The sequence below is a fragment of the Tenrec ecaudatus genome, chromosome 1 (assembly GCF_050624435.1).
Source record: "Tenrec ecaudatus isolate mTenEca1 chromosome 1, mTenEca1.hap1, whole genome shotgun sequence".
Lineage (NCBI taxonomy): Eukaryota > Metazoa > Chordata > Mammalia > Afrosoricida > Tenrecidae > Tenrec > Tenrec ecaudatus.
The window spans coordinates 13,889,394-13,915,867 of NC_134530.1; the positions used below are offsets into that span (position 1 = coordinate 13,889,394).

The window sequence follows — 26,474 nt, forward strand, 5'->3', positions numbered from 1 at the left end:
CAAAGAGGAAGAGTCAAGAAAGGTGAGGCTCACTGAGCCATTTATGTCTGCACCCCTCCATGAATTCCACTTGTGTTTATTGGCCAGGCTGGCAAAATAAACTATCTCACGTACCTATTAGTGAGACCCTGAAGCATGGCCACGGAATGTTGATCAAGTTCTTAGTTGCCGCTGAAGCCAAAACGAGTGAACAAGCAAATGTGATGAAGAAAGCTGATGGTGCCCGGCTATCAAAAGAGATAGTGTCTGGGATCTTAAAGGCTTGAAGGTAAACAAGTGGCCATGCAGCTAAGAAGTAACAAAGCCCACATGGAAGAACACACCAGCCTGGGTAATCACATGGTTCTGAAGGGATCAGTTATCAGGCATCAAAGAACAAAAAATCATATCATTGGGAGCACACCTCTATGATCTGATCGCTGAGGACAAACGGGTGCCTAAGGAAGTGTGGCAAAGAAAGCTGATGGTGCCCAGCTATCAAAAGCGATATTGTCTGGGGTCTTAAAGGCTTGAAGGTGAACAAGCGGCCATCTAGCTCAGAAGCAACAAAACCCATATGGAGGATGCACACCAGCCTGTGCGATCATGAGGTGTTGAAGGGATCAGGTATAAGACATCATACAAAAAAATGTTACCATCGTCAATGAAGGGGGAAGTGCTGAGTGTAGACCCAAAGCCCATTTGTTGGTCACTGGAGAGCCCCTCATCGAGGGGTCTAGTGGAGGAGATGAGTCAGTCAGGGTGTGACATAGCACCGATGAAGAATTCAGCTTTCCTCCAGTTCCTAAATGCTTCCTCCCTCTCCCTCCACACCCACTACCATGATCCAAATTCTACCTTGCAAGTCTGGACAGAGCAGAGGTTGTACACTGGTGCAGATATGAGCTGGAGGTACAGGGAATCCAGGATGAATGATACCTTCAGGACCATGGGTGTGAGGTGCTATACTCGGAGGGTAGATGGTGAGTGGGCTGGAAAGAGGTGACTGATTATAAGGATCTACATGTGACCTCCTCCCTGGGGGATGGACAACAGAAAAGGGGGTGAAGGGAGATGCTGGATAGGGCAACATATGACAAAATAATAATTTATAAATTATCAAGGAATGATGAGGGTGCAGGGAGTGGGGAAGGAGGGGGAAAAAAAGAGGACCTGATGCAAAGGGCTTAAGTGGATAGCAAATGCTTTGAAAATGATGAGGGCAAAGAATGTACAGATGTGCTTTATACAATTGATGTATGTATATCTATGGATTGTGATAAGAGTTGTATGAGCCCCTAATAAATGCTAAAAAAAGATTCTTAGTTGCAGGGAATCATCAAGGCATAGTAGAATGGCTCATGTCACCTCCTATTTGTGTCCTTTGTGTTAAAATAAAACCGCGATAGCAAGGATAGCGTTCTCCTGAGTTCGGAGCTATTAAAAAAAATGAACATGACATGGTAACAGAAGTTCAAAAATAAATAAAGCTTTTTATTGTGAATGATATGGTGATGACATTTTAAGATCATGTTTTAAACTACTTATCAAATCTCCCAATGACTTGTCCTGCCCTTCTCCCGCCACCTTCTCTCTCTGAAAGCATGTATCTTCCCCCTTCACACCAGTGAACCAGCTTCTGAGATGATTTGCTCAGCGTACAAGTAGGATTAGGGTGGTGAAAGAATACAATCCCAACATGCATCTTTTCTGATTTTGAAATTTCAGTAAGCCTTTGTCTTCTTCAAATGACTACTTCTTGGTTTATGTACAGGTGTCCCCATGAGCATAATTCAATGTTCTGGAATTCCCAGTCTTTCCCGCGTTATCCGCAGTGGAATGCCTTTGTGTTGTCAGGAAACAGACAAATTTCCTTCTGGTAATCTGCTCTCAATCATAAGCCATCTGACTTCACAATGATATTTTTATTTCCCTGTCCTCTTATGAATCCATCTCGCCCTTTCTGGCATTTCACTATGTATTATCACAACCCCTTTAAAATTGTTTTTAGCAAAATTTCACTTGTTTCTTATATGAACGTTATTGTTGGGTCAGGATTTCTGCATCGGGTCACCATTCTTTGGAAGGGGTCCAATAGGCATCGGTTCCAGTCTGTCGGCCATGTAGCTGTCTTCCAACTGTCTTGGCAATGACGATTGAGTCCTTAAAGGACTGGATCTGTGTGTTAAAATATTCCAGTTGTTCATCTTTAAAATGGGGGATCATTTTAAAAATTTTGTTTCTGCTAGTGCCATCAGGCCGCCTGGCCAACGGAACTAGTCTTTCGGGCCCCAGAATCCCAGAAACCGGAAGCGGAAGTGCCCGTACCGCTGTGACCCCGGTCGGCCCCGCCCCTCCCTGGTTCCGTGCTGTCCGGGGCGACTCTCCGGCGGTCGGAGCCCGCGCGCTCCGGCCTGTCCGCCCTCCCGGGCCGCTCCCGCGCCAGGCGCCTTCCCGCAGCCGCGTCCTGCCCGCGCCGCCCGGCGCCCGCAGCCCGTTTCCGCGCCACGCGTCGGTCCTTCCCCGCGCCCCCCCGGGAGCCCTCCCCGCGCGCAGGGCGGCGCGCAGGCGGCGGCGGCGGCGTCCCGGCAGGTCCCGGACGTGCGGAGAGTCCCGGGCCGCCGCAGCCCAGGGCCGCGGGCCGGGCGGCAGGGAGCGCAGTGAGGACCGTCCCGACTGGATGCTTCAGGTAGACGGAGAGTTAAAGGGGGAAAGTGGAGAGTGGAGCACGCTTTCCTGAGCTTGTTCCCGGAGCGGGGCTTCGAGGAAGGGGCGCTTTGCAGGACGTCCCTCTGCCCTCGGGTCAGGCCGACCTAGCCCCGACGCCGTGTGGAAACCAGAGGGCCAGCCTTGGTGGGCATGTGTTCAATGTGACGTGGCTGCACAAGCAGCCGTAGGAACAGCTGGTGAATACATTTGCCTATTCTAGATAGTTTACTCAAAAGGAGTCATACCATATTGATTCATTTTTATCTGATTTATTTTAGTTTTTTGTTATACTATAGTTTTCCTCAATATTCATCCATGTCATTGCATTTATGCTACACTCGATATTAGCCAAAGGCCAAGAAGTGATGAGCATTTATGAAAACTTAATTTGTTTTTAATTACTGATTAATATTGCACATGTAAATAAAGTACGTTTAACCTATTTTGCCATTGGGGCTTCCATAGAAGAAAATAAGATGTGTATATCAAATCTAGAGCAGATACGATAAACGAATGATGATTTTTTTCAAGCAGCTGATGCATATGTCATTTCAAAACTATTTTAAATTCAAGTGTCTTGTTTGGGGTGCAACATGGGTGGGGAAGGAGCCCGGTTGGCATAGTGGTTCTGCTTTGGGCTGAGATCCAATCTGCAAGGTTTGCAGTCGGAAACCTGCAGCTGCTTCTGCTCGGAGGGACTGGCTTCCTCCTTCCATAAAGTTACAGTGTGGAAAGCACAGGGTAGTTCTCCGCGGCCCTCTAGGGTCACTAGGAGTCAGTATTGACTCAATGGCAGTAAGTGAGTGAAAATAAGTGATAACCCCAATGTCATTTGACAACTCACTGGAATTTGATAACTCCCTGGAATTTTTGTTGTGGATGTATCCCCCACCCTCCCCGTCACCCACGGTGGGGTCTGGTGGTGCTGTCAGGTAAGCCTTGGTCTACTAACCTCTATATTGGCAGTTCAAATCCACCTTTCACTCTGTGGGGAGCAGATGAGGCTACGTGTTCTAGAAAAGACTGACAGCCGCAGAAGCACTGAGTAGGCTCCCTGTGAGTCAGAACTGATTCAATAGCAGTGGGTTTGTAAATAGGAGTAACAGGGTGATCCGTATCCAAGGACCTCAAGTGCTTTCTTTCCACACTGCAGTTGCTCACGTGCGATTGATTTCTCTAGGTTAGCATGGCTGAGGGTCACACTACGAGTTGCAGTTGACTCCGTGGCGCACTAAGGCCTTGGCATTAAATCATTGAAATACCCCTTCATCTTCCTAAACTAAACCCCAGTGCTGCTAGGTCCCTGTTAGGACAGAACAGAACTGCTCCATAGGGCTCCTGAGACTGCACATCTTCACGGATGCCGACGGCCTCTTCTTTTACCCCCGGAACCACTGCAGGGTTTGAACTGCTGCTCGCTGCCCCTGCTTACTCCACTGTGTGCTGACTCTCCTAGATCTCTTCCCCATGGTGGCTACATTTCTCTTCTTTCACCTGCATGTTCAAAGCAAGAAACTCAGTTTCTGTTCTTCTCTCATTGGTGTCATTTTGTGCTGTTTGCTTTTTGGAGGGAGACCCAAAGCATTTTGCTTTTTGAATTGCCTGTAAGAGCCAGGCACATTATTTCCTCTCACCAAATATGGAATCTTCACCAGTGTCAGCTTTTGAAATTTCCCGTCATCATTAGCAGGAACTGGTGCCTCATAAACCTTAATTTTCTCTCCTCCCTCCCTGCTGCCCCTGGGAACCATTTGATCGATTGTATTTGCTTATTCTAGATTTTTATTCAGAAGGAATCATTCAGTATTTATCCATTTGTATCTGATTTATTGACTTAGTTTTTCATATCATAATACAGCTTTTTTTAGATAAGAACTTCGTTTCTTTTCATCACTGAATAATATTGCTCACATGAATATAGTACAGTATATCTGTTGATGGATATTTGGGTTGTTTCTTCTTTTTCCCTTTTTTTGAATAGTGCTGTGATGAATGTCTATGTAAAAGTACCTGTTTGGATCCCTGCTTTCAAATCTTTGGGGTATATATTCAGGGAAAATAACAAGCCAGACCCCCTGTCCTCCAGTGAAGTGTGACACACAGTGACGCTCTAGGACAGAGCAGAATGGCCCGTGGAAGTCTTTCTAAGAGTTGAGAGCTTCATCTCTCTCCCATGGGGCAGCTCGTGGTTCCAGAATGCTGACCTGAGCGTTAGCAGCCCACAGCGTCACCCAGTGATGGACGGAAATGTCTGGGTTACATGTGAACTCTATGTTTAACTTTTGAAGAACAACCAAACTATTTTCAATAGAAACTGTGCCACTTTATAGTCCCAGCAATAATTTCTTCACATTCTCCCGAAGTGTAATTTTTTTCAATTTATTATATTGTTGGGACTCTTACAACTCTTGTTACGATCTATACATTAATTGTATCTCACATATTCATATATATTTCATCATTAAAAAAATTTAATCATTTCCCGCTCGTAAAACCCTTATCACAATCCATCCATCCATCCATTGTGTCAAGCACATTTGTACATTTGTTGCAGTCATCATTCTCAAAACATTTGCTTTCTACTTGGGATCAGCTCCTCATTTTTTCCCTTTCTTCCTGCTCCCCCTTCCCTCATGAACCCTTGATGACTTATTGATTATTATTATTTGGTCATATCTGACTATCCCACGTCTCCCCTCACCGACTCCTCTGTTGTCTGTTCGCCAGTCAGGGGCTTATATGCAGATAACACTATTCCAGGCATTTACTTTCCATTGAGCCTGGGGATCAGCAGCTCTTCCCCCATCCCCAGACTCCCAATTCTTTCTTTCTTTTTTTTTCTTTCTCTTTTCTTCTTTTACATTTTATTAGGGACTCATACAACTCTTACCACAATCCATACATATACATACATCAATTGTATAAAGCACATCCATACATTCCCTGCCCCAATCATTCTCAAGGCATTTGCTCTCCACTTAAACCCCTTGCATCAGGTCCCCCAACTCTTTCTTTAAATAGTCTTAGTGGTGCATGATTTACATCTCATGGATTTGAATAGTTCAGGTGTTCAGATTTATCAAGGAGGAATTGTACAATCCCTACCACATCCTTTCTAGAGCATTCCCTACCTTCTCCCAACTTGTTTTCTATTTTTCTTACTAGCCATCCCAGTATGGATGATAGTATTTCTCATTGTTTATCTTTTGATATGAGTGGTAAGAGTTCTTTATATATTGTGGGCACTAACCCTTTACCAGTTTGGTACATTGCTCCCTAACTTTGTTTCCTGCAATCATTTGATGCTTGAAATTCTTTTTGAAAAAATTTTAATTTATATTTTTATTCATTTTATTAGCGGCTCATACAACTCTTATCACAATCCATACATACATCAATTATGTAAGGCACATTTGTACATTCATTGCCCACATCATTCTGAAAACATTTGCTCTCCACTTAAGCCGCTGACATCAGCTGCTCATTTTTTCCCCTCCCTCCTTGCTCCCTCCTCCCTCCTGAACCCTTGATAGTTTATAAATTATTTTTTTGCCATATCTTGCCCTGTCTGAAGTCTCCCTTCACCCACTTTTCTGTTGTCCATCCCCCAGGGAGGTGGTTATATGTAGATCCCTATAATCGGTACCCCCGTTTTACCACTACCTTCCATCCACCCTCTAGGTATCGCCACTCTCACTACTGGTCCTGAAGGGATTATCTGATCTAGATTTCTTGTGTTTCCAGTTCCTATCTGTACTAATGTACATCCTCTGGTCTAGCCATATTTGTAAGGTAGAATTAGGATCATGATAATGGGCGGGGGTGGGGGGACATTTAGGAACTAGAGGAAAGTTGTATTTTTCATCATTGCTACATTGTACCCTGACTGGCTCATCTCCTCCCTGAGACCTCTCTGCAAGGGGACCGCAGGTGGCCTACAGATGGGCCTTGGGTCTCCACTCCGCACTCACCGCCTCATTTAATATGGTAAGTTTGTTTGTTCTGATGATGCCTGATACCTGATCCCTACAACACCTCTTGATCGCACAGACTAGTGTGCTACTTCCATGTGGGCTTTGTTGTTTCTCAATTAGATGGCCGATTGTTTACCTTCAAGCTTTTAAGATCCCAGACGTTATATCTTTTGGTAGCCGGGCACCATCTGCTTTCTTCGCCACATTTGCTTATGCACCCATTTGTCTTCAGCGATCATATCATGGAGCTGAGCACACAATGATATGATGTTTTGTTCTTTGATGCCTGATAATTGATCCCTTTGGCACCTCATGATCACACAGGCTGGTGTGCTTCTTCCATGTGGGCTTTGTTGCTTCTCAGCTAGATGGCAGCTTGTTTGCCTTCAAGCCTTTAAGATCACAGAAGCTATATCTTTTGATATCTGAGCACCATCAGCTTTCTTCACCACATTTGCTTATGCACCCGCTTTGTCTTCAGCGGTTGTATCAGGAAGGTGAGCACCACGGAATGCCAATTTAATAGAAGAAAGTATTCTTGCATTGAGGGAGTACTTGAGTGGAGGCCCAATGCTTCTGCTACCTTAATACTAAACCTCTAAATATATGCACATAAATCTAGTTCCCCATCCTCATAAATAAATATATTTGCATATATACATGTCTTTATATAGACCTGTATAAATTCCCTTTGCCTCCCAACTCTTTCCTCTATTTTCCTTGACTTTCCTCCTGTCCCACTATCATGCTGAGTCCCCACCAGGGTTTCAGGAATTCCTCTTAGTTATATTACTCTTGAGTTCTTAATTTGATGAAGTTGAAATTTTTCTGCCTTTTTTTGCTCGTGCTTTTATTATCATATCTAGGAATTCATTGCCAAAAAGAAGCAGGCGAAGAAAATAAGAGTTCCAATTCTTTATAATTATGGCAGCCTTGCATGCTTCAAAACTGGAACAAATGCACAGAGGACAGAAAGGTGAAAGCTCCATCAGTGTAGAAATCGGTGGTGCAATGACTTTTCTGTTTCATTCTCAGAGTTTGATAAGCTCGAGGTGCTCCCTTTGTGGGCCGGAGTCCTCCTTGAGTACATGACTACTCACTTGGTCACTTCATGGCAAGTTCAAGGCTTCAGTAAAAACTACTGATATCTACTCGTCAAACCTAAAAGTTGCCCCTTAAATAACAACACATTATTAACCAAGATCCCCAAAGGCCCAGTAACACATGTCCGAACCGAGCCCTTCTTCCTTCTAGTTAGTCAGTCAGCGATGGGAACGGAGATGTTCACAGGGCAGAGTTGGATTCTTCTTTTCCAGGGGAGGCAATCCACCAGTTGAGATATGGGCTCTGGGCTAGCAACAGACTCAGACCACAGTCTTTCTGTAGTCCACTCGGGGGGTACCGAGGGCTCTGTGATTTATTGACTTAAACCAGTCCAAAACTGAGCCTCGGAAATCTTCACCTCTGCCCTCTAATGTGCTTCCCACCTGCCTTTCACATGTCAGCATCCACTCACTCTGTTAGAAGAGGTACTCAGTGCACCTCCATCCCCCTTTCCTCCCATCTCCCACACTCACAAAAGCACCATGTCCAGTTGGTTTAGGACCAAAATATAGTCACAGTCTCATGGCAGCGACACTAGGACAGGCCACTATGAGAACTACACCGCAGAGAAACGACCCCTGAACTTTCTCTTGCTGTTTCTATGTCACAGGACGGTATAGTCTCCACCAAACAAGAGGCCTGATTAGGAAATCATACAAGTAAAACACCAGTCACATGTTGAATGAAATTCGTACATGAGGGGGGTCAGAAAGTTTGTGGATAAATTCCATTTTCTTTCAATTGTATTTTTCTTCTTTTTCTTAATAAATCATTTTATTGGGGCCTCTTACATATGACCGTGCATACATTCATTACATAAAGTGAATATGTACAAATACTGCCGTCAACAAATTCAAAACATTATATTTCTTCTTGAGGCCCTTGATAAAAGTTCTTATTTTTCCCCCTCCCCTTAATATATGCTGTGTTGTTATTTTTACCTATCTTTTTTTTTTTTTAATTTTTTTATTTTAACAATTTATTGGGGCTCATACAATTCTTTTCACAGTTCATACATATACATACATCAATTGTATAAAGCACATCTGTACAGTCTGTGCCCTAATCATTTTTTTCTCTTTTCTTCTTTTACATTTTATTAGGGACTCATACCACTCTTACCACAATCCATACATATACATACATCAATTGTACAAAGCACATTCACATTCCCCACCCCAATCATTCCCAAGGCATTTGCTCTCCACTTAAGCCCCCTGCATCAGGTCCTCTTTTTTCCCCCCCTCCCTCCCCACTCCCCCCTCCCTCACATGCCCTTGGTAATTTATACATCGTTATTTTGTCATATCTTGCCCTATACGGAGTCTCCCTTCCCCCCTCCTCTGCTGTCCCTCTCCCAGGGAAGAGGTCACATGTGGATCCCTGTAATCAGTTCCCCCTTTCCAACCCACTCACCCTCCACTCTCCCAGCATCGTCCCTCACACCCTTGGTCCTGAAGGTATCATCCACCCTGGATTCCCTGTACCTCCAACCCTCATATGTACCAGTGTACAGCCTCTGGCCTATGCAGTCCTGCAAGGTAGAATTCGGATCATGGTAGTTGGGGGGAGGAAGCATCCAGGATCTGGGGGAAAGCTGTGTTCTTCATCGATACTACCTCACGCCCTAATTAACCCATCTCCTCTCCTAAACCCCTCTATGAGGGGATCTCCATTGGCCGACACTTGGGCCTTGGGTCTCCACTCTGCACTTCCCCCTTCATTTAATATGATATATCTTACACCGCTCCGTCTATTCCTTCATCTACAGTCCTGGTATTCGTCTCTCTCGAGGGGTTATTTCCTCATCATTGCTATCAGCTCCTCTTCTTCCCTCAATTTTATTTTTCTATGAACTTTTTTTGAAGCCCTCTCATTTTGCATGACAAGATGTCAGTACTTTCCCTGCCTTCTGTCCTTTGCAGCAGATGTTTCCTCTGATTCGAAGAATACTGTTTAACCACAAAAGAAAACTTTTAACCATAAAAATCTCATTCTTACACGATACCAGTGCTGACATAAGATGGATCCCACCGGAAAGCAGGGAATACCAGAACATGTTCACTTGTGTTTTCTTGATCGTGCAGAGGCATTTGCTGTGTGGACCATAATAAACTGTGTTCTCCCTGAGCATGCACTCGTTGTGCGGTCAGATCGCAGCGTGCTGTGTGCTGATGGACACGGAGCAAGTCATGCAGGAGAACACACACACGCATCCTTGGACCCCGAGTCTCAGCAGAAAATCAGCGTCCACTTTTCCTGCCTTGTACTGGATTCTTTCCATGCTCTAGAATGAGTAAACCCTATTTGTGTGTTTAGTTGCAAAAGTATGAGGCTTGCATAGTTGTGTGAAGATCCAGGTGTGTGCTCTAGAAGGCTGTTCTACTTAAACGCAGATCTGCTCAGGGCGGCTCAGTGCCGTGAGCCTGGGAAAAAGTCATGTCCAGGGAAAGGGCTGATGATCAAGAGCCTGTCACTGCCTCCTTCTCAATCACTGTCTCCCTCCACCTTCTTCCGTTCCAGGTCTCACATGTGGCACAGAGAGAAGCAGTCCCCTCTAGGCAGCTGGCTACCCAGGTGACCATCTTCTGCATCCTTGCTCTCACCAGTAAGTGTTTCAGCGGCTCCTACTAGCTCTGTGGACCAAGCATTATCCATCTAACTGCCTACTGCCCACTGACGCTGCTTCCACGCCAATCCAAGCCACTTCTTGGGCTCACTGAGGACGTTCACTTAGCTGCTGCCTGCTCTAGCCAGGACATGGTGAGTACCACGGAGAGCTGGGTTCTCTTAGTATAAGGGGATGAGGCTGAAGTATGATTTAATAAGGAACCTGTTGTGTGTTCTGTGATTATTCTTGATGTAAAAGATAACCGAGGAGGCCAAAGTGTGCATTCTAAGAGATATCTGAAGACCTTGCCCCACTGTCACTGGCCCGTTTCTCCACATTTTTTTCAAGCCTTGATTTCCTGGGATTACCTTCCACACGTGGCTCTCAGAGCTGGCACCATGGGACCTTAACATCCCTAGCCTGGGCCGTGGTGCTCGGGGTGGAGTAACAGGATCTCCTAGGTGGAGCCTGAAGATAGAGCAGCTCTGGTTGAAGAAGCTGGGCCCCAAGTCGTCAGGAGCCATCCTTGTCCTTTAACTGCAAACAGTGTTCTTGACATTGGAGCTTTTTCTGTATCGTTCTCAGTTACCGCTCTAGTTCCTGGCCTCATGCGAGAAAGAAAGGGAGAATGGGTTTGCAGGGGAACAGCCGGGACATTGATGGGCCCCTTCGTGGGGCCTGACACTCTCATGACCTCACCAAAGGAGTGAGACCCGACAACTAGTGCAAGTGGTTTGTGTGCGTGTTCTCCACAACCGTTATTTTTATCTAGTGGTGAATAGTTTGTCTCAGGCCTTTAGGTGTTCCAGGAGCATGATATCAAAGTCAGTTCCTGCCCTCTCGGGTTGTCTGTGCTTAGAAGTAGTATTACTCTTCTAAAATTTGTAGCTGCTCCCAATACCTTAAGTTAAAATGTAAAATTAAAATTCTCTTTAAAACAGCTGAGGAAATCAGATGGTGGGTGATATCTTACTGTCTGACTAACAGAGGAACAGTGGGCCAGCACCACTGATTTAGAGCCATGGGGGGTAAATCAGCCTCTGAATGCCCATGGAAAGGCCTGTTTCTTATTCAGAAAACAAAAGTCTGCCAAAGTCAGGTTGAATGGAATGAAGTCTTGATAATGGGTAACCTAGGGACAGACGGTCAGTACTAATTTCTGTGGTCGAAACCTCAAAGTCCTGACCATTTATTTACATTATGATCCTGGAGGATATCCAGGCCCTTTATTGTAACACTTACAGACACAGAGGGCTGCGTGACACAGAGGAAGCCACGTGATCGTAGCACCATCGGAGAGAGGGGAAAGAAAACGGAAAACCTGGAGAAGGAGGGGCTCCTTGAGAACAGGAGTCTGTCTAATGTCCTTGTCGAACTGTCAATCAGGGCAGCTGACCCATCAGTCCCTCTTGCTCCAACCCAGCATTCATGCTGAGCAGGGTCCATGTTAGGTAAGGCAGATACCGCACAACCCACCCCTTCCTGCCTGGCTCTTAAAAACTTTCACTGCAAGTTCTTACTTGAGCTTCAGGGTCGGAGTGCTGCTTCAGGATGGAGTGCAGAGCACCCCTCAACCTGTCGGTTCAACCCCTTTGGGGGTCGAACAACCCTTTCACAGGGGTCGCCCAGTTCATAACTGTAGCAAAATGGAGCTCTTGGCCGTACTTGATCTAAGATCGATCTGTGTGTCCTCGTACCGGTCCATGGTGCTTTCGGTATTCCTCACCAGCACCACAGCGTAAATCCTTCCATTCTTCTTTGGTTTCCTGATTCAGTGTTCCACTTTCACGTGCATATGAGCCAAATGAAAATACCGTGGCTTGAGTCAGGCGCACCATAGCCCTCAAAGTACCATCCTTGCTTTTCAGCGCTCTGAAGAGGTCTTGTGTAGTAGATTGACCTAATGCAACTCAGCGTTTGATCACTTGACTGCTGCTTCCGTGAGCATTGTGTGGACTCAAGCTGGACAGAAGCCTTGACAACTTCACCCGTCTCTCCCTCTACCATGTTCCCTATTGGTTCAGTTGTCAGGATTTTGGTCTTCTTGACACTGAGTTGTTGTCTATACTGAAGTCATCAAGGACTTCAAGTTCTCCTCACTTTCAGCAAGCAAGTTGTGTCATTTGTATATTCAAGATGGTTAATACATTATCTTCTGATCTTGATGCCTCATGTTAGCCACCTTCTCTGGTTATTTGCTCAGCATACAGATATAGTAAGTATGAGGGGAGGATACTATCCAGACGTAAGCCTCGCAGTAGTTCCTTGTTTTGTTCACAGAATTGCCTCTTGCTCCATGTACTATCTCTGCCTGAGCACAAGGAAGTGTTCTGCAATCTCAGTTCTTTCCAAAAGTATCCATAGTTTGTTGTGATCCACTACACCTTGAGGAGAACAGGATATTGAATAAGGAAGACTAAAGAAGAATAGATGCGTTTGAATTGTGGTTCTGGGGAAGAATATTGGAAATACCATGGCTGGCTAAAAGGGCAAACAGCTCTGTTTAATAAGAAGTACAGCCAACGTACTTCTTGGAGGCAAGGATGGCGGGACTTTGCCTCCCATACTTTAAACATGTTGTCAGGAGAGACCAGGCCTGGGTGTAGGAATCATGGTTGGTAAAGAAAGCTCAGCGAAAAAGAGGAAGGCCCTCAATTAGATGATTGGCCCAGTGACTGCAACGATGTCCGTAGTCACATATAGGAACAATTCTCAGGATGGCGCGGGATCGTGCTGTTGTGCTTGGGGTTGCTATGGGTCAGAGACAACTCAATAGCACCTAACAACAACATGGATGACAGCGAAAGCCCAAAATCCAGAATCCCCATGGGTCCTAAGCCTCCATTGGATTTCCTCTGTCCAGGGATATGATTATCTTTCCGCATACAGAGTGTATCAGAAAGTCCATTAAAACAGATGTAGTTGGGATAAAATTTAACGCCTTATCATTTGTTTTCTCTTTTGACTCATTTTTAATTAATTCTAGTTTTTATTATTTTCTACTTATATAGTATAAATATTATTTAGATTGAAATTTTCTGTTTTGATTTTTAACGTATGGATTTTTATTTTCTTTATATGAAATCCAGGACAAGTAAATTTATAGAGAGTAATTAGATCAGTAATTTCTTATCATTGTGGCAGTGGAGTTAGCATAGGAAATGGGTATCCAATAAAAGTGGGTAGAAACATGAAAAAGATTCTAAAACTGACTATGGTAATGATCGCACTATTTTTAATATATTTGAACCATTGAATTGTATGGTGTATGAATTATATGTCCATAAACCATTTAGAAAATAAAAAGAAAAAAAGCAGTCTATGCAATCTCACATGTAAATAAGGCAAAGAAATAAACTACATGATCGTATCATTTGCTGTAAAATAGGCATTTGATAAAACCCAACACCTCTTACTGATAAAATCACTCAACAGAATAGGAATAGAGGGAAGTTCCTCAGCACGATAAAGGCATAAATGCAAACCCACCTGTCAACATAGTGATGAATGGGGAGAAAGGGAGAGCATTCCCTTGTTTACAGCAACCCGACAAGGCTGCCCTCTGTTCCCTGTCTTATTCAATGTTGGCTTAGAAAATTTACGTAGATCTACTAGACAACATAAAGAAAGCAGAAGGAATCCAATTTGGCAAAGAAAAAGCTAAACTGCAGTTGAAGATATGATTCTATAAATAGAACCCCCTCAAAAATCAACAGGAAAATTGTTACAAAAAATTCAGAGATTTGGCAACAAGGTTTGACGGGTCAAGATCAACATACCCCCGCCCCACTCCATCCCCCCCAAATTCATGAAGCCGCTTATAAAATGAAATCAAGAGAACAGTGTTATTTATAATAGCTACTCAAATAAGGAAATGCTTAAGAATCACCTTTGCCACAGCAATAAAAGACTTATACAAAGAAAACCAAACCATTACTGTAAGAAACCAGGAGCGACCTATGTGGATAAATGAATGAGTATACCATGGTCAATAGAAAGTTGGCTTAACATTGTGGGAATGTCAGTACTCCCAAAAGTAATCTATAAATATAATGCAGTTCAAATCCAGATGCCAGCATCATTCTTCAAAGAGATGGAAAAACTAATGAACTGTATTTGAAAAGGAAAGAGACTCATGATAAGCAAAGTACTGCTAAAGAAAGAAAATAAAATAGGATGCCTATCACATCCGGACCTCAACACATTGGATACCGTTGCAGGAGTCAAACCAGCAACCTGGTGCTGATACAAGGGGAGATACATAGACCAATGGAACATAGTAGATACACCAGAAACAAGGAGAGATACATAGACCAATGGAACCTAGTAGATAGACCAGAAATAGCTCTATCCATCTGCAGACACACAATTGTGACAAAGGGCCGAAGCACATTAAGTGAGATCGTCTCTTTAACAAAAAGTACTGACATAAATGAGTTACCATTTGCAGAATGAATCAGGATCCACACCTCACTCCATATACAAAAATGAACTCAAGATTGGTTAAAGACCTGAATACAAATCCTAGAACTTTAAAGATCATCCGTGAACATGTGGAGGGAAACTGAGGGGCCCTAGTTCATGGCCTAAGCACACAGCCAAACATAAAACCCACAGAAGACAGGTGCGATGAGTGAGATCCCCTGAAAATAAGAATTTAGGTGCATCGTAGCTTTCACTGAAGGAGTAAAGAGAAAACCAACAGTGGGAATGAGAGTAAGCTCTAAAATCGATGGAGACCTACAACATCTTAACAAGAGAAAGACGAACACTGTTAGAAAGCAGGCAGTTGACTAAGGACAGTCACGTTGCCAACAAACATGACGAAATGCTCGCAATCACGAGCCACCTAGAAGATGCAAATCCAACCAGTGAGATGATGCCTCACCCCAGCTTTGACGTTGTTGTTATTGTTGTGAGGTGCCAGGGAGGCAGCTCTGGCCCATAGGGACCCTCTGCCCCTCAGAGTCCAACACGGCGTAGTCCTGGGCCTGAGCCCACTGACGCTGCCACTGTGTCGGTCCATCTCATGTAGGGCCTTCCTCTTTTTCGTCGCCCTTCCACTTTACTAAACATGATGTCCTTCTCTAGGGCCTGCTCTCTCCTGACAACACGTCCAAAGAATGTTCAGGGAAATCTTGGGGCAGTTCTACTTGGCCCTGTAGGGGTGCTATGAGCAGAATTGACTCATTAGCAATCAGTTTGATTTTCACAATGTAGTTGAATTTTAATGTTTTTTTTTTGTAAGCAGAGAAAACACTGTTTTTTAATACCAATTTCTTTAGTTCAGGGAGAAGTCTATGGGCATTCACTCCCTTTCATTGCTGTATATTCCCTGGGTGGTACATACTATAATCATTGAATAGTTCAGTATTTTGAAGACATTTGGAAATCTCATTTTGGTATGATTATAGACATTGCTTTCATGGTTTTAGTTCTTATATTTTGCTTGATGCAGTTTAAATTCTTTCTTGTTGATTACATGACATATAGTGATGAACTTTATTCTTTTGCATATGGCAGTCCAGGTGACCTGGCACCATGTGGTGTAAAGACATTTATTATAAACCATTATTTTTTTATTTTAAATCATTTTTTTGGGAGCTCATACAATTCTTATCACAATCCTTTCATACATCCATTGTGTCAAGCACTCACGTACATTTGTTGCCATGATCATTCTTAAAACATTTGCCTTCTACTTGAGCCCTTAATTTCACCTCCTCAATTTTCCCCTTCCCTCCCCGCTGCCCATTCCCATGAGCCCTTCATATTTTGTAAATTATTATTATTTTGTCATATATTACACTGTCTGACCTCCCCCACCTTCTTCTCTGCTGCCTATAAACCATTCTTATAAAAAGTTTCTTTTTGAAAAAAAAAATCTTTTTGTATCTTCGCCATTTTGGTGTCTTATTTTTATTTTGCTCTCCGGTAGTCCAATTGATTTCTATATGTTTTCCCTGAAAGTATATTCTTTAAAATTCCATCTCTAGTTATTGGTATTACATCCTTGTAGTCTTCCTGGTAAAAATTCATGGCATTTAACCTTGCTATTTTTTCCCCTAACAGCCTGTCCTTGACTGTGCCTGGAACTTCTATTTGGGGTACCTTTAAAGTATCTAGGATTCCCCCCTTGTACTCTTATTGTCACTCCAATCGCAGCATTTCTTACATGTTTATGGCCATCAACACTTGTCCTATCCAGAGCTGCTACCGACTGTTTGTCCATCAGCGTTGCACTGCTGTGCTGGAAGCTGTGCCACTGGCTATTCAAACACCAGTAGGATCACCCCCGGGAAATGGTTTGGTGAAGCTTATCAACGAAAAACAGACTATGAAGAAGCAAAAGTTGTCCGCTTCTGAGTGAATCACCATTAAAAACCTTATGAATAACAGCAAAATATTGTGAGATGTCGTGCCCATCTGGTCAGAAGGCCCTTAAAATGTGACTGAGAAAGAGTTGCCTTTGCAACGTAAAGTTGACCATAAGGACATTGATGGAATAAAGCCCCTAGGACCTTAAATTCAATGGAGGTATGACTCAAAATGAGTAGAAACAGCTGCAAATATCTGTTAATAATTAGAACATGGAATGTTCAAAGTATGAATCTAGGAAAATAGTAAATTTTCAAAAACAAAGTAGAATTCTAAAATTGATATCGTAGACATTGGTGAGCTGAAAGGAATGATATTGACCATTGTGAATCAGTCATATGGTTCATATGGCAGGAACGACAAATTAAAGAGGAATGGCTTTGTAGTCATCATTAAAGAGGACATTTCAAGATGTGTGTTGATGTACAACGCTGAATAGGGTAATATGTATGCATACAAGGGAATCCAGTTAGTACAACTGTTACTCAAATGTATATACTGTGTTAGTCCAAGTGGACTAGAGAAACAAATTTGGGATATATATATATATATATATATATATATATATATATATATATATTCAGAGAGATTTATATTAAAGAGCAACTATATTAAGATCCAATGGCAGTTGAAGCATCTCAGCACTGGCATGGGTCTCCACATGGCTCCTCCAGCTCTCTGAGTGTGGCTCTTCAACAGAAAGGTCAAGCAGTGAGAGGGTTCCCTTGCAGGTCTGTCTCACCAAGTCCCCCCATGGCTTGTCATTGTCAACAGGAACACAAAGGCAGAAAGTGAGAGGATGTTCCCAGAATCCTCATGAGAAGGCCATGCCCCCATGGAGGCATGGGCAGGCCGTTACCTGAGTGACAGGCTAGACTCCACCCCTTTATGCTTAATACCCTCAAGTTGACCCAAGGTTATGCAACTACCACATATGCCAACCACTAACATTAGTGTTAAAGCAAGGTGAAGAATTCTACAAACGTATTCACTTTTAAGTTGATTGAACATGCAGTCAATATGCATTGATAATTATTGATGATTGGGATGCAGAAATTGTAAACAGAGAGTACGGAACAGTAGATGGTGAGACTTTATCTCACATACTTGGACATGTTATGAGGAGAGACCTGTCCCTGGGGAAAACGTCATGCTTGGTAAAGAGGCAGCACACAGAGAGCCCTCTAATGAAACGACTGACACAGTGGCTGCAACAATGGGCTCAGGAATAACTGTCCTGCCTGTGGCACAGTACTGTGTACTGCTCTCTTCCACTGTACACAGAGTCATTATGAGGGACATGGCCGTCATGGTCTCAAAGCAACCGAGACACCATAGCAGAAACACCACAAGTGCATGGCTTCAGTAAATAGAAGCTGATGCCCTCTGTTTACAAAGCTAGAAGTCCAGAGTCAGGGCGCGGCTTTAGGAGGAGACTGTCCTTCTGCCAGATCGAGGGAAGGGCCCTTGTCTACTTTCAATACCTGGGTGCAGGTTGTGTCTTGGGGATCTCTGTGTGCCTTGGTGTCAGTCTTCCCTGAGTCTGAAAGGACAGGCCCTGCTCTCAGCCCTGGTTTCCTAGTGAAGTAGGTCCCTGCTGTCTGCTGCGTGTTCTCCTCTTCAAGGTCTCCGGAAGGAAAAGGCCAGGCAGGCCGCATTCCAGGGAAGCCCGCTGTACAGTGCGTTGAGGCTGTGACCTGAGGAAGTGTTACATCACACCCTAATCCCTGTACAGCTGACCACGTCATGGCCTGGTCACATAGTTAAACCACTACCAATGACATCATTACATAACTTCCAAGCTAGTGAGAACCCTCTCTCAGCTAAGCTGCACATATTTGGGGCTGACTCAATTCATTCCATAACATCATCTAACAAATCTATCCACATCTGCATTTGCTTTTGCATTAAGGTCTCTTAAGAAGTAGCAGGTTAATAACTTCCTCTGCTCAAAAGTCTGACAGAGTACTTCGTCTCATCTAAATTAAAACCAGACTTTACAACGTCATCAAATGAAAAGCCAGAGAGTTTACAATAGAACTGTTTTATTGTTGTTGAAGAGGTGCCAGTGAATGGGTTCCAACCCACAGTGACCCTGTACACAGCAGAACAACACACTGCCCTATCCGGAGCCCTCACAGTTGTTCCTTATGCTGCAGCCACTGTGTCCATCCATCCATCTCGTTAAGGGCCTTATTTTCACTGAACCCCCTCCAGTTTATCAAGCATCATATGCGTCTTCAGCAGCGGTTCTCAACCTGTGGGTCGCAACCCACTTGGGGGTTAAATGACCGTTTCACAAGTTCGCCTAAAACCATTGAAAACACATATTAACGAAGGTCTTAGGAAGTGAGACACTGCTCCTCTTATCCATCTCCAGGTGTGTCCACCCACATGCAGATACTCCCACCTACCAGTTCCCAGAGTGAAGACTGGGTACACCGTGCTTCAAGACAAAATTTCATTTCTTTGTAATTAGAAATAAATATTTCACAATATGGAATTACATATTGTTTCTATGCTTTAATTATGTTCAATATGTAACAATGAAAATACATCGTGCATATCAGATATTTACATGATGATTCATAATAGTAGCAAAACTACAGTTATGAAGTAGCAACAAAAATGATTTTATGGTTGGGGGTCACCACAACCTGTGGAACTGTATTATAGGGTTGCAGCATGAGGAAGATTGAGAACCACTGTGCTACAGGGACTGATCTCACCTGATAGCATGTCCAAAGTATGTAAAGTGAAGCCTCTCAGGAGCACTTGCCTCTCAGGAGCACTCTGGAGGTATTTCTTCCAAGACATACCGTGTCTCTTTGAAAATAAGACGTACCCATAAAATAAGCCATAGGATTTCTAAGCATGTGTGCAATATAAGCCGGACCCCGAAAATCAGACATAGTGCTAGACACGGCTCTGCAGCGTTCCGCGCACAGCGGTCACCCTTCTCATCTGCCCCATTGTGACAGCTGCTGTCTCTGTCTCAGAGGTGACAGGAGAGGTGGGGCAGTCCCGTCCCCAATGTCGGCTCCCCATGTCAGGTCCCAGTCATTCTGCACTGGCTGCAAGCTGGGGCACCGAGGGAGACGTGAAAGTCAAAGTCTCCTCAGTGAAGTGAGGAGCAGGACGCTCTGCTTTAGGTATCGTGTGTCCTCAGGGGGCAGAAGGGAAGCTGTGGCTGCCGTTGGACTCAGCACTGTGGGTCGATATTCCAGAAGAGGATAGCTTAACTATATTTGAATAAATACAGATTGTTGTACCATACTTAATAAGACATCCCCTGAAAATAAGCCGTCGTGTGTCTTCTTGAGGAAAAATAAATGTAAGACAGTGTCTTATTTTCGAGGAAACGCACTATCAGTTTGCCCTTCTAGCAGTCCATTGTCCTGTCAATATTCTTTACCACAATTCAAATGTATCATTTCTTCTTCAGTTTTCTTATTTATGTATATCTTCAGTATTAGAACATGGTTATTTACATTTACTCCAGTAACCAAAAACTTCTGCTGCTGCCTGCTCACATCTTACTCTACTCCATTCACAATGGTATTTGGCTCTCCTTACAACACACAAGGCAGCCTACCACTCTCTGGCTTGTTTCCACATCTTTCAGCTGTCCCTTTGATTAGCTCTTCACGTCCATCGTGTTGATTCCCTCTGATGGTGACCCCATGTCGTATTAGAGAGCAATTTTTACTAGCTATGTCTTTCGGAAATAGACGGACAATTCTTTCTCTCATTGAACACAATCAGCCCAGTAATGATACAAGGGCAGACATAATAAAGGCTACAGTGTAGATAAAGTACAGAATAGAAGAAAAAATACCTTCTTTATAAATACACTGAAAAATTCTTAATTAAATTGACTTAGAGCAGATACAAATAAATAACATCTATAAAGAATGTGGTAACATTATGATTTGTGATGCAGAAATAAAATATTAGAAGCTAATAACACAATGAACAATTTCACAGAAACAAATTAGATGTTGTAGAGAAAAAGGAAAATTCCTAGAAACACACTAATTAGCTAAATTGATGCAAGAAGGCATAAAACATTTCAAGAAAACTAAAACAAATAAATAGATTGAGTCACTATTTAACATTACACGACAATGAAAACATCAAGGCTGGATGACTGCACTGCTGGATTTTACCAAACAAGGAACAATTTATATCACTCCTTAAACTCCTACAAAAAGAGAAGAGGAAGTGCTTCCAAGTCAATCCATGAGGTGAACATCACTCTGATACTGAAAATAGATAGAGATGTGATCAGGAAAAGAAAAATCTCCTCCGTGATGTAGATGCATAAGTAGTGACCACAATACTGAAAAAGCAAGCCCAAGAGCATACTTAGAAAATTATGTGTTGTGACCCAGTGAGGTTTAATCCCTCAAAGCAGGGATAGTCAAACAGAAAATCAATGTACAACAAACTGAAGGTAAATGTAGTTGGTGAAGGGACACCACAGGTGGCCAGCGTTTGGAATAGAATAGAGGACATGGTTTGATTGTATTCTGACTTCTCAGTACATAAGAACTTCAGGACCAACTATCCTTTTGGGGGGAATATATTATGGTGCTAATTTACATTATATGTGATATTTTAGGACTCACTAGTTTTTGATGATGTGGCTGTGGAGTTTACCCAGGACGAGTGGGGTTTACTGGATTTTACTCAGAGGAAACTCTATAGAGATGTGATGATGGAAACCTTCAGGAACCTAATGTCAGGTAAGGAGTTCATTTTTCTAAATTATTTCTCTAATAGATAAATGTAGTATATCCCTGTAGACCTTCTTACAGCATTTGCGTTTAGGAATTGGACTACATCGGGAAACATGACAGATGTTTGCATTATCCTCAAGATAGTCAGACTTCTGTGACTTTCTCTTAGAATTCAAAATTTGTGCATTAAACAATCACTTTATCTTGTTTAAAGACTGAGGCTCTTTAAGTGTTGTGAGTGACCATCAGCTTTAGGTTTACTTTGTGCCGAAGACATTTGTGTTTTGAGGCCTCTGCAGCGTTTCATCATATTCATTACATATTTAATGTGTTATTTTGCTAAAACTAAACTCACCTGTAAATCTCTAGAAAATACAGGGACCAAGATGTTGGCTAAGCTTTAGGAAAATGTGCTGTCTGTCTTTCCTTATCATCTGGCTTTCCCCATGAGCACCATATCAACCATTTCAACCTGAGAGCAAAGACAGGCTCTTTGAAGGGGCACATAGAATTTACCTAGGTCTGGAGTATCATGGAGTACTAAGAAGGTGAGAAGCCTTTGGCGGATCAGCCCCTGTGGAATGGAATTACATTTCAAGTGATCAACTCCAACTAATGTTTTGCATTGAAGACATGGAACTTGCACGTGTACCCGAGCTATCTTTTGATTTTTCATCAATCTTTACCTGCTTTCTTTGATTGTGGGAAAAGACTCCCTCCACTCATATCTCCTTTTAATGTTACCTTTATATACACAAACAAAGATTGCACTACCTTTGTATTTCGCTTTTATAATTACATCTTACATGTTGTATCCTGGTCACTTTGAATTGTCACGGCATTTTTGTCTTTGTCAATTTCTCACATTTTTGACCTTTGCTAATGTCTTATTGTCAAATGTTTTGATCTTTTTTCACGTATGTCTTGATCCTTATAAAATTTCCTTCCTTTTTATCTGGTGACGCTACATTTAATATCACTGGGTCAGTTTTTAAACAGGATGATCATGGAGAAATGTTGTCCATGAAGAATGACTCCTGGTCCTCTGTGTCAGGAGAAATCTGCGAAGTCCATAATATTGAGCAACAACATGATCAGGAAAGGCACATGAGGTGAGTCGCCGTCATATCACAGTGGAAAGTGCTGCAGGAGTCATATTTCTCAGTGTTTGTGTGTGTGTGTGTGTGTGTGTGTGTGTAAAATAAGCCCTACATTGGTACAGTTATATCATTTTCATAACACAGCATTTCCAGGAGCCATATTTCACATATCCCTAGAATAGGAAGCTTCATTCTCTAAAAAGATTGTAACTGTACTAAACTGATTCTGTGCAACATGTGACAGCTTAGGAAAGAAAACACCTTTGAGATATAGGGTACTTGGGAAGAGATAACAAGCTAGATGCTAACAATGTGTTTCCTGTTTTAACAGAATATATTCAGTAGAGAACTTCTGTGAACGTGAAGAGGATACAGTGCATAATGATGGAGCAGGTAATCACTATGGAAAAATTTTCAACTGGATTGGACATATTACTGGGCTTAAAAAGACAACTGATGAAGTCAATCCTTTTGAATGCTTTGAATGTGGAAGAGCCTTCATGGATCACTCCTCATTTATGCTTCACATGAGATGTCATACTGCATATAAACCATATCTTTGTAAGGCATCAAAAGAAGACTGCAGCTTTCCTTATCTAAAACCTTACATGAGAGATGCACACTGTAACCACTGTGAGAAATCTTGTACTTGTTCCCTAAACCACACTAAAAATATAAGAGCTCACAGCAGAGATAGACGTTATGAGTGTAAGGAATGTGGAAAAGCTTTTAACTATCTCTCGAGCCTCACTCGACATATAAGGACTCACAATGGAGAGAGGCCTTATGAATGTAAGGAATGTGGGAAAGCCTTTAGCTACCTTACAAGCCTCACTAGACATATACGATCTCACAGTGGGGAGAAGCTTTTTGAATGTGTAGAATGTGGGAAAACCTATAGTCATTCTTCAAACCTCACTAGACATATAAGAACCCACAGTGGAGAGAGGGCTTATGAATGTAAAGAATGTGGCAAAAGCTTTAGTCTGCCCTCATACCTCACTAGACATTTAAGAACTCACAGTGGAGTGAAGCTGAATGAATGTAAAGAGTGTGGGAAAGCCTTTAGTTGTTCTTCATCCCTTACTACCCACATGCGAACTCACAGTGGGGAGAAGCCTTATGAATGTAAGGAATGTGGCAAAGTGTTCAGTGTGTCCTCACACCTCACTAGACACGTCAGAACTCATAGTGGAGAAAGGCCTTACGTGTGTAAAGAATGTGGGAAAGCTTTTATTTGCTCTTCATCCCTCACCACACATATGCGAATTCACAGTGGAGAGAAGCCTTATGAATGTAAGGAATGTGGGAAAGCCTTTAGGTTTTCCTCATCTCTCACTATACATAGAAGATACCACAGTGGAGAGAGGCCTTTTGAGTGTAAGGAATGTGGGAAAGGTTTTTGCCGGGCCTCACACCTCAAGACCCATATAAGAACTCACAGTGAGGAGAGACCTTATGACTGTAAAGAATGTGGGAAGGCCTTTAAGGAATTGGCTCAACTCACTGGACATATAAAAACTCACAGTGGAGAAAGGCCTTTTCAGTGTAAGAAATGTGGAAAAGCCTTTAGTCGTTCCTCTTCACTCACTATACATATAAGAACGCACAATGGAGAAAGGCCTTATAAATGTAAGGAATGCAGGAAAGCCTTTATCTGTTCCTCATCTCTCACCACGCATATGCGAACTCACAGTGGAGAGCGGCCTTATGAATGCAATGAATGTGGAAAGACCTTTACTTGCTCATCTTCTCTTACAACACACAGAAGATCTCACAGTGGAGAGAGGCCTTATGAATGTAAGCATTGTGGAAAATTATTTAGTCGGTCCTCTCACATTACTATGCATATAAGAACACATAGTGGAGAGAGGCCTTATGAATGTAAAGAGTGTGGAAAAGCCTTTAAGCAATATTCAAAACTTATGAGACATGTAAAAGTTCACAGTGGAGAACAACCTTGTGAAGGTAAAAAGTTTGAAAGAGCCTTTAGTTTGTTCACACACCTCACTGACAGTATAAGCTCTCACCCTGCAGAGAACCTGCACTGCAGTGAATTACCATTATATGAATCTTCTAGTCATGGTCTGGAAATGCCTAAATAATTATTGCATGAGACTGTGCAAATAAGATGCATGGAACTGTTGTGGAGAACTGTTCAATTTTACCATTTACTAGGTTTTCAAAAGGCAAATGTCAGATGTGTAGGGGAACCTCAACATAAAAAAGCCAGGCCAGGAACAGAATGCATCCTTTGGATGTGAGATCCCTATGCTCAGAACCTTCTCACCTTAGGAGGCCTTGTTTAGTAATATAGGAGTGGTGTGATATGTTGGGGAGGGACAGCAAGCACTTCAGAGAAACACCCAGCAACAGAACTAGGAGGCTGGCACAAGACTGCATGGTGGGATTCCCAGTCCATAGAGCAAGGTACCCACAGTGGGTTTGCTGACCAGTCAGATGAGACAGCTAAGTACATCCAGGTGAGAGGGCCACTGGTAAAGTAGGTTGCCTCCAATTACTTGTTGCACTTGGGCAGGAGGTTTCCTGGCCCAGTGGAGTGTGCTTCGTACACTTACCAGCGTTGTTAAAGAGGTGTGTCACTTACCTGAACGGGGCTCAGCAGCAGCAGTAACATTCTGACTGGTATCCAGGGGCAGGGGCCAAAAAGAAGCTGTTCTGGAGTTGTTCCTACTATTGTCTCCATTTTGATTCTGACCCTAAACCTGAATTTTACCTATAATTTCCCTAATAAACCCCATTAACTGTGAGTATTGTCTGTGAATTCTGTGTTGTCATTGAAATAAATTATTGAATCTGGTGGAGATGCAAAGTGCTGTTACAGGGACGGCTGGAATTGGTAAGACAATTTTTAAAGAGGGTGGAGGGTGGACGTTTATTTGGCTTGTCCTTTATGGGCATCAACTTTGGGTTAATGTTGATAGGGAATCTGTATCCTCCCTCTGAAGTCAGAAAGTGACTTCTGATGCCACACCATTTTTGCTGAAGTCTTTTGAATAGTAAGTAATGTGGGAGAGTCTTTAGTTGATATCCATCCCACCGTAAACAAAGAAGAATTTACTAAATAGAGAGTCTTTGTGAAGACAAGGAATGTTGGAAAGTGTAAGTTTTCCTACCTCAGAAATGTTCTGGTCTTCATTTGCTGAAAGGGCATGACTCCAACTGAGAAGAAACAGCTGCAAATATCCATTATTAATTGGAATATGGAATGTGCAATGTGTGAACCTATGAAAATTAAGCTGTCAAAAAATGAAATAGAGTGCATTAAAATTATATAGTTTACTATGCTGGGAATGACAGATTGAAGAGGAATAATGTTTCAGTCTTCCTCAAAAAGAACATTTCAAGATCTATCTTGAAGCATAACTCTATCCTTGTGGTTAGCAGCCCAGTGTAAGGTCAGCAGTTCCAAACCACCAGCCACTCCACTGGAGAAAGATGAACCTTTCCACTCCTGTAAAAAATTTCGGTCTCAAAAGCCCACAGAGGCAGTTCTATTTGTCCTTTACGGTGACTGTGGGTCAGAATCAACTCAATGGCAGTGAAGTCAGATGTGTGCTGGTCCCTACAATATCAATGCGCATTTCTGTAGTGGCTTGTGTTGATGTGATGCTGAAAGCTATATGACTGGTATTTAAAATACCAGTGGGGTCACCCAAAGTGAACAAGTTTTACCAGAACAGACTATGAAGGAGGAATAAGCTGTCCGCTTCAGAGAAATTAGTCACCGGAAACCCTATGGACAGCATCTAGACATTGTCAGCAACTGAAAATCTAAAGAACAGAAGCAGAACATTGTCTGAGAGTGCCAGCGGATGAGCCCTTCAGGTTGGGAGGCACCCAGAATGTGACAGGA

The 26,474-nt window shown here is 42.8% G+C and overlaps 1 protein-coding gene across 3 annotated transcripts; it reads left to right on the forward strand.

Annotated features, from left to right (window-relative positions):
- The first annotated feature begins 2,331 nt into the window (after positions 1–2,331).
- Positions 2,332–25,391, forward strand: LOC142445639 (uncharacterized). Of its 3 annotated transcripts, XM_075547593.1 has the most exons (5): positions 2,332–2,668; positions 10,290–10,529; positions 21,380–21,503; positions 22,486–22,609; positions 22,929–25,389. In XM_075547593.1, the coding sequence occupies exons 2-5, from the start codon at positions 10,527–10,529 to the stop codon at positions 24,700–24,702; spliced, it is 2,025 nt and encodes a 674-aa protein (XP_075403708.1). In that variant the 5' UTR covers positions 2,332–2,668; positions 10,290–10,526; the 3' UTR covers positions 24,703–25,389. The 3 variants fall into 3 exon arrangements, with proteins under 3 accessions (XP_075403708.1, XP_075403705.1, XP_075403713.1); XM_075547590.1 differs by lacking the exons at positions 2,332–2,668; positions 10,290–10,529 and adding an exon at positions 16,454–16,914 and having other exon boundaries at positions 22,929–25,390; XM_075547598.1 differs by lacking the exons at positions 2,332–2,668; positions 10,290–10,529 and having other exon boundaries at positions 21,379–21,503; positions 22,497–22,609; positions 22,929–25,391.
- The last annotated feature ends 1,083 nt before the right edge of the window (positions 25,392–26,474 follow it).

Bases quoted from the DNA above. Each gene is read 5' to 3' on its own strand.
- LOC142445639 (XM_075547590.1), top strand. The intron at 21,504-22,485 runs GTAAGGAGTTCA...TCACTGGGTCAG, and splicing joins CTTCAGGAACCTAATGTCAG to TTTTTAAACAGGATGATCAT. The intron at 22,610-22,928 runs GTGAGTCGCCGT...CTGTTTTAACAG, and splicing joins GATCAGGAAAGGCACATGAG to AATATATTCAGTAGAGAACT.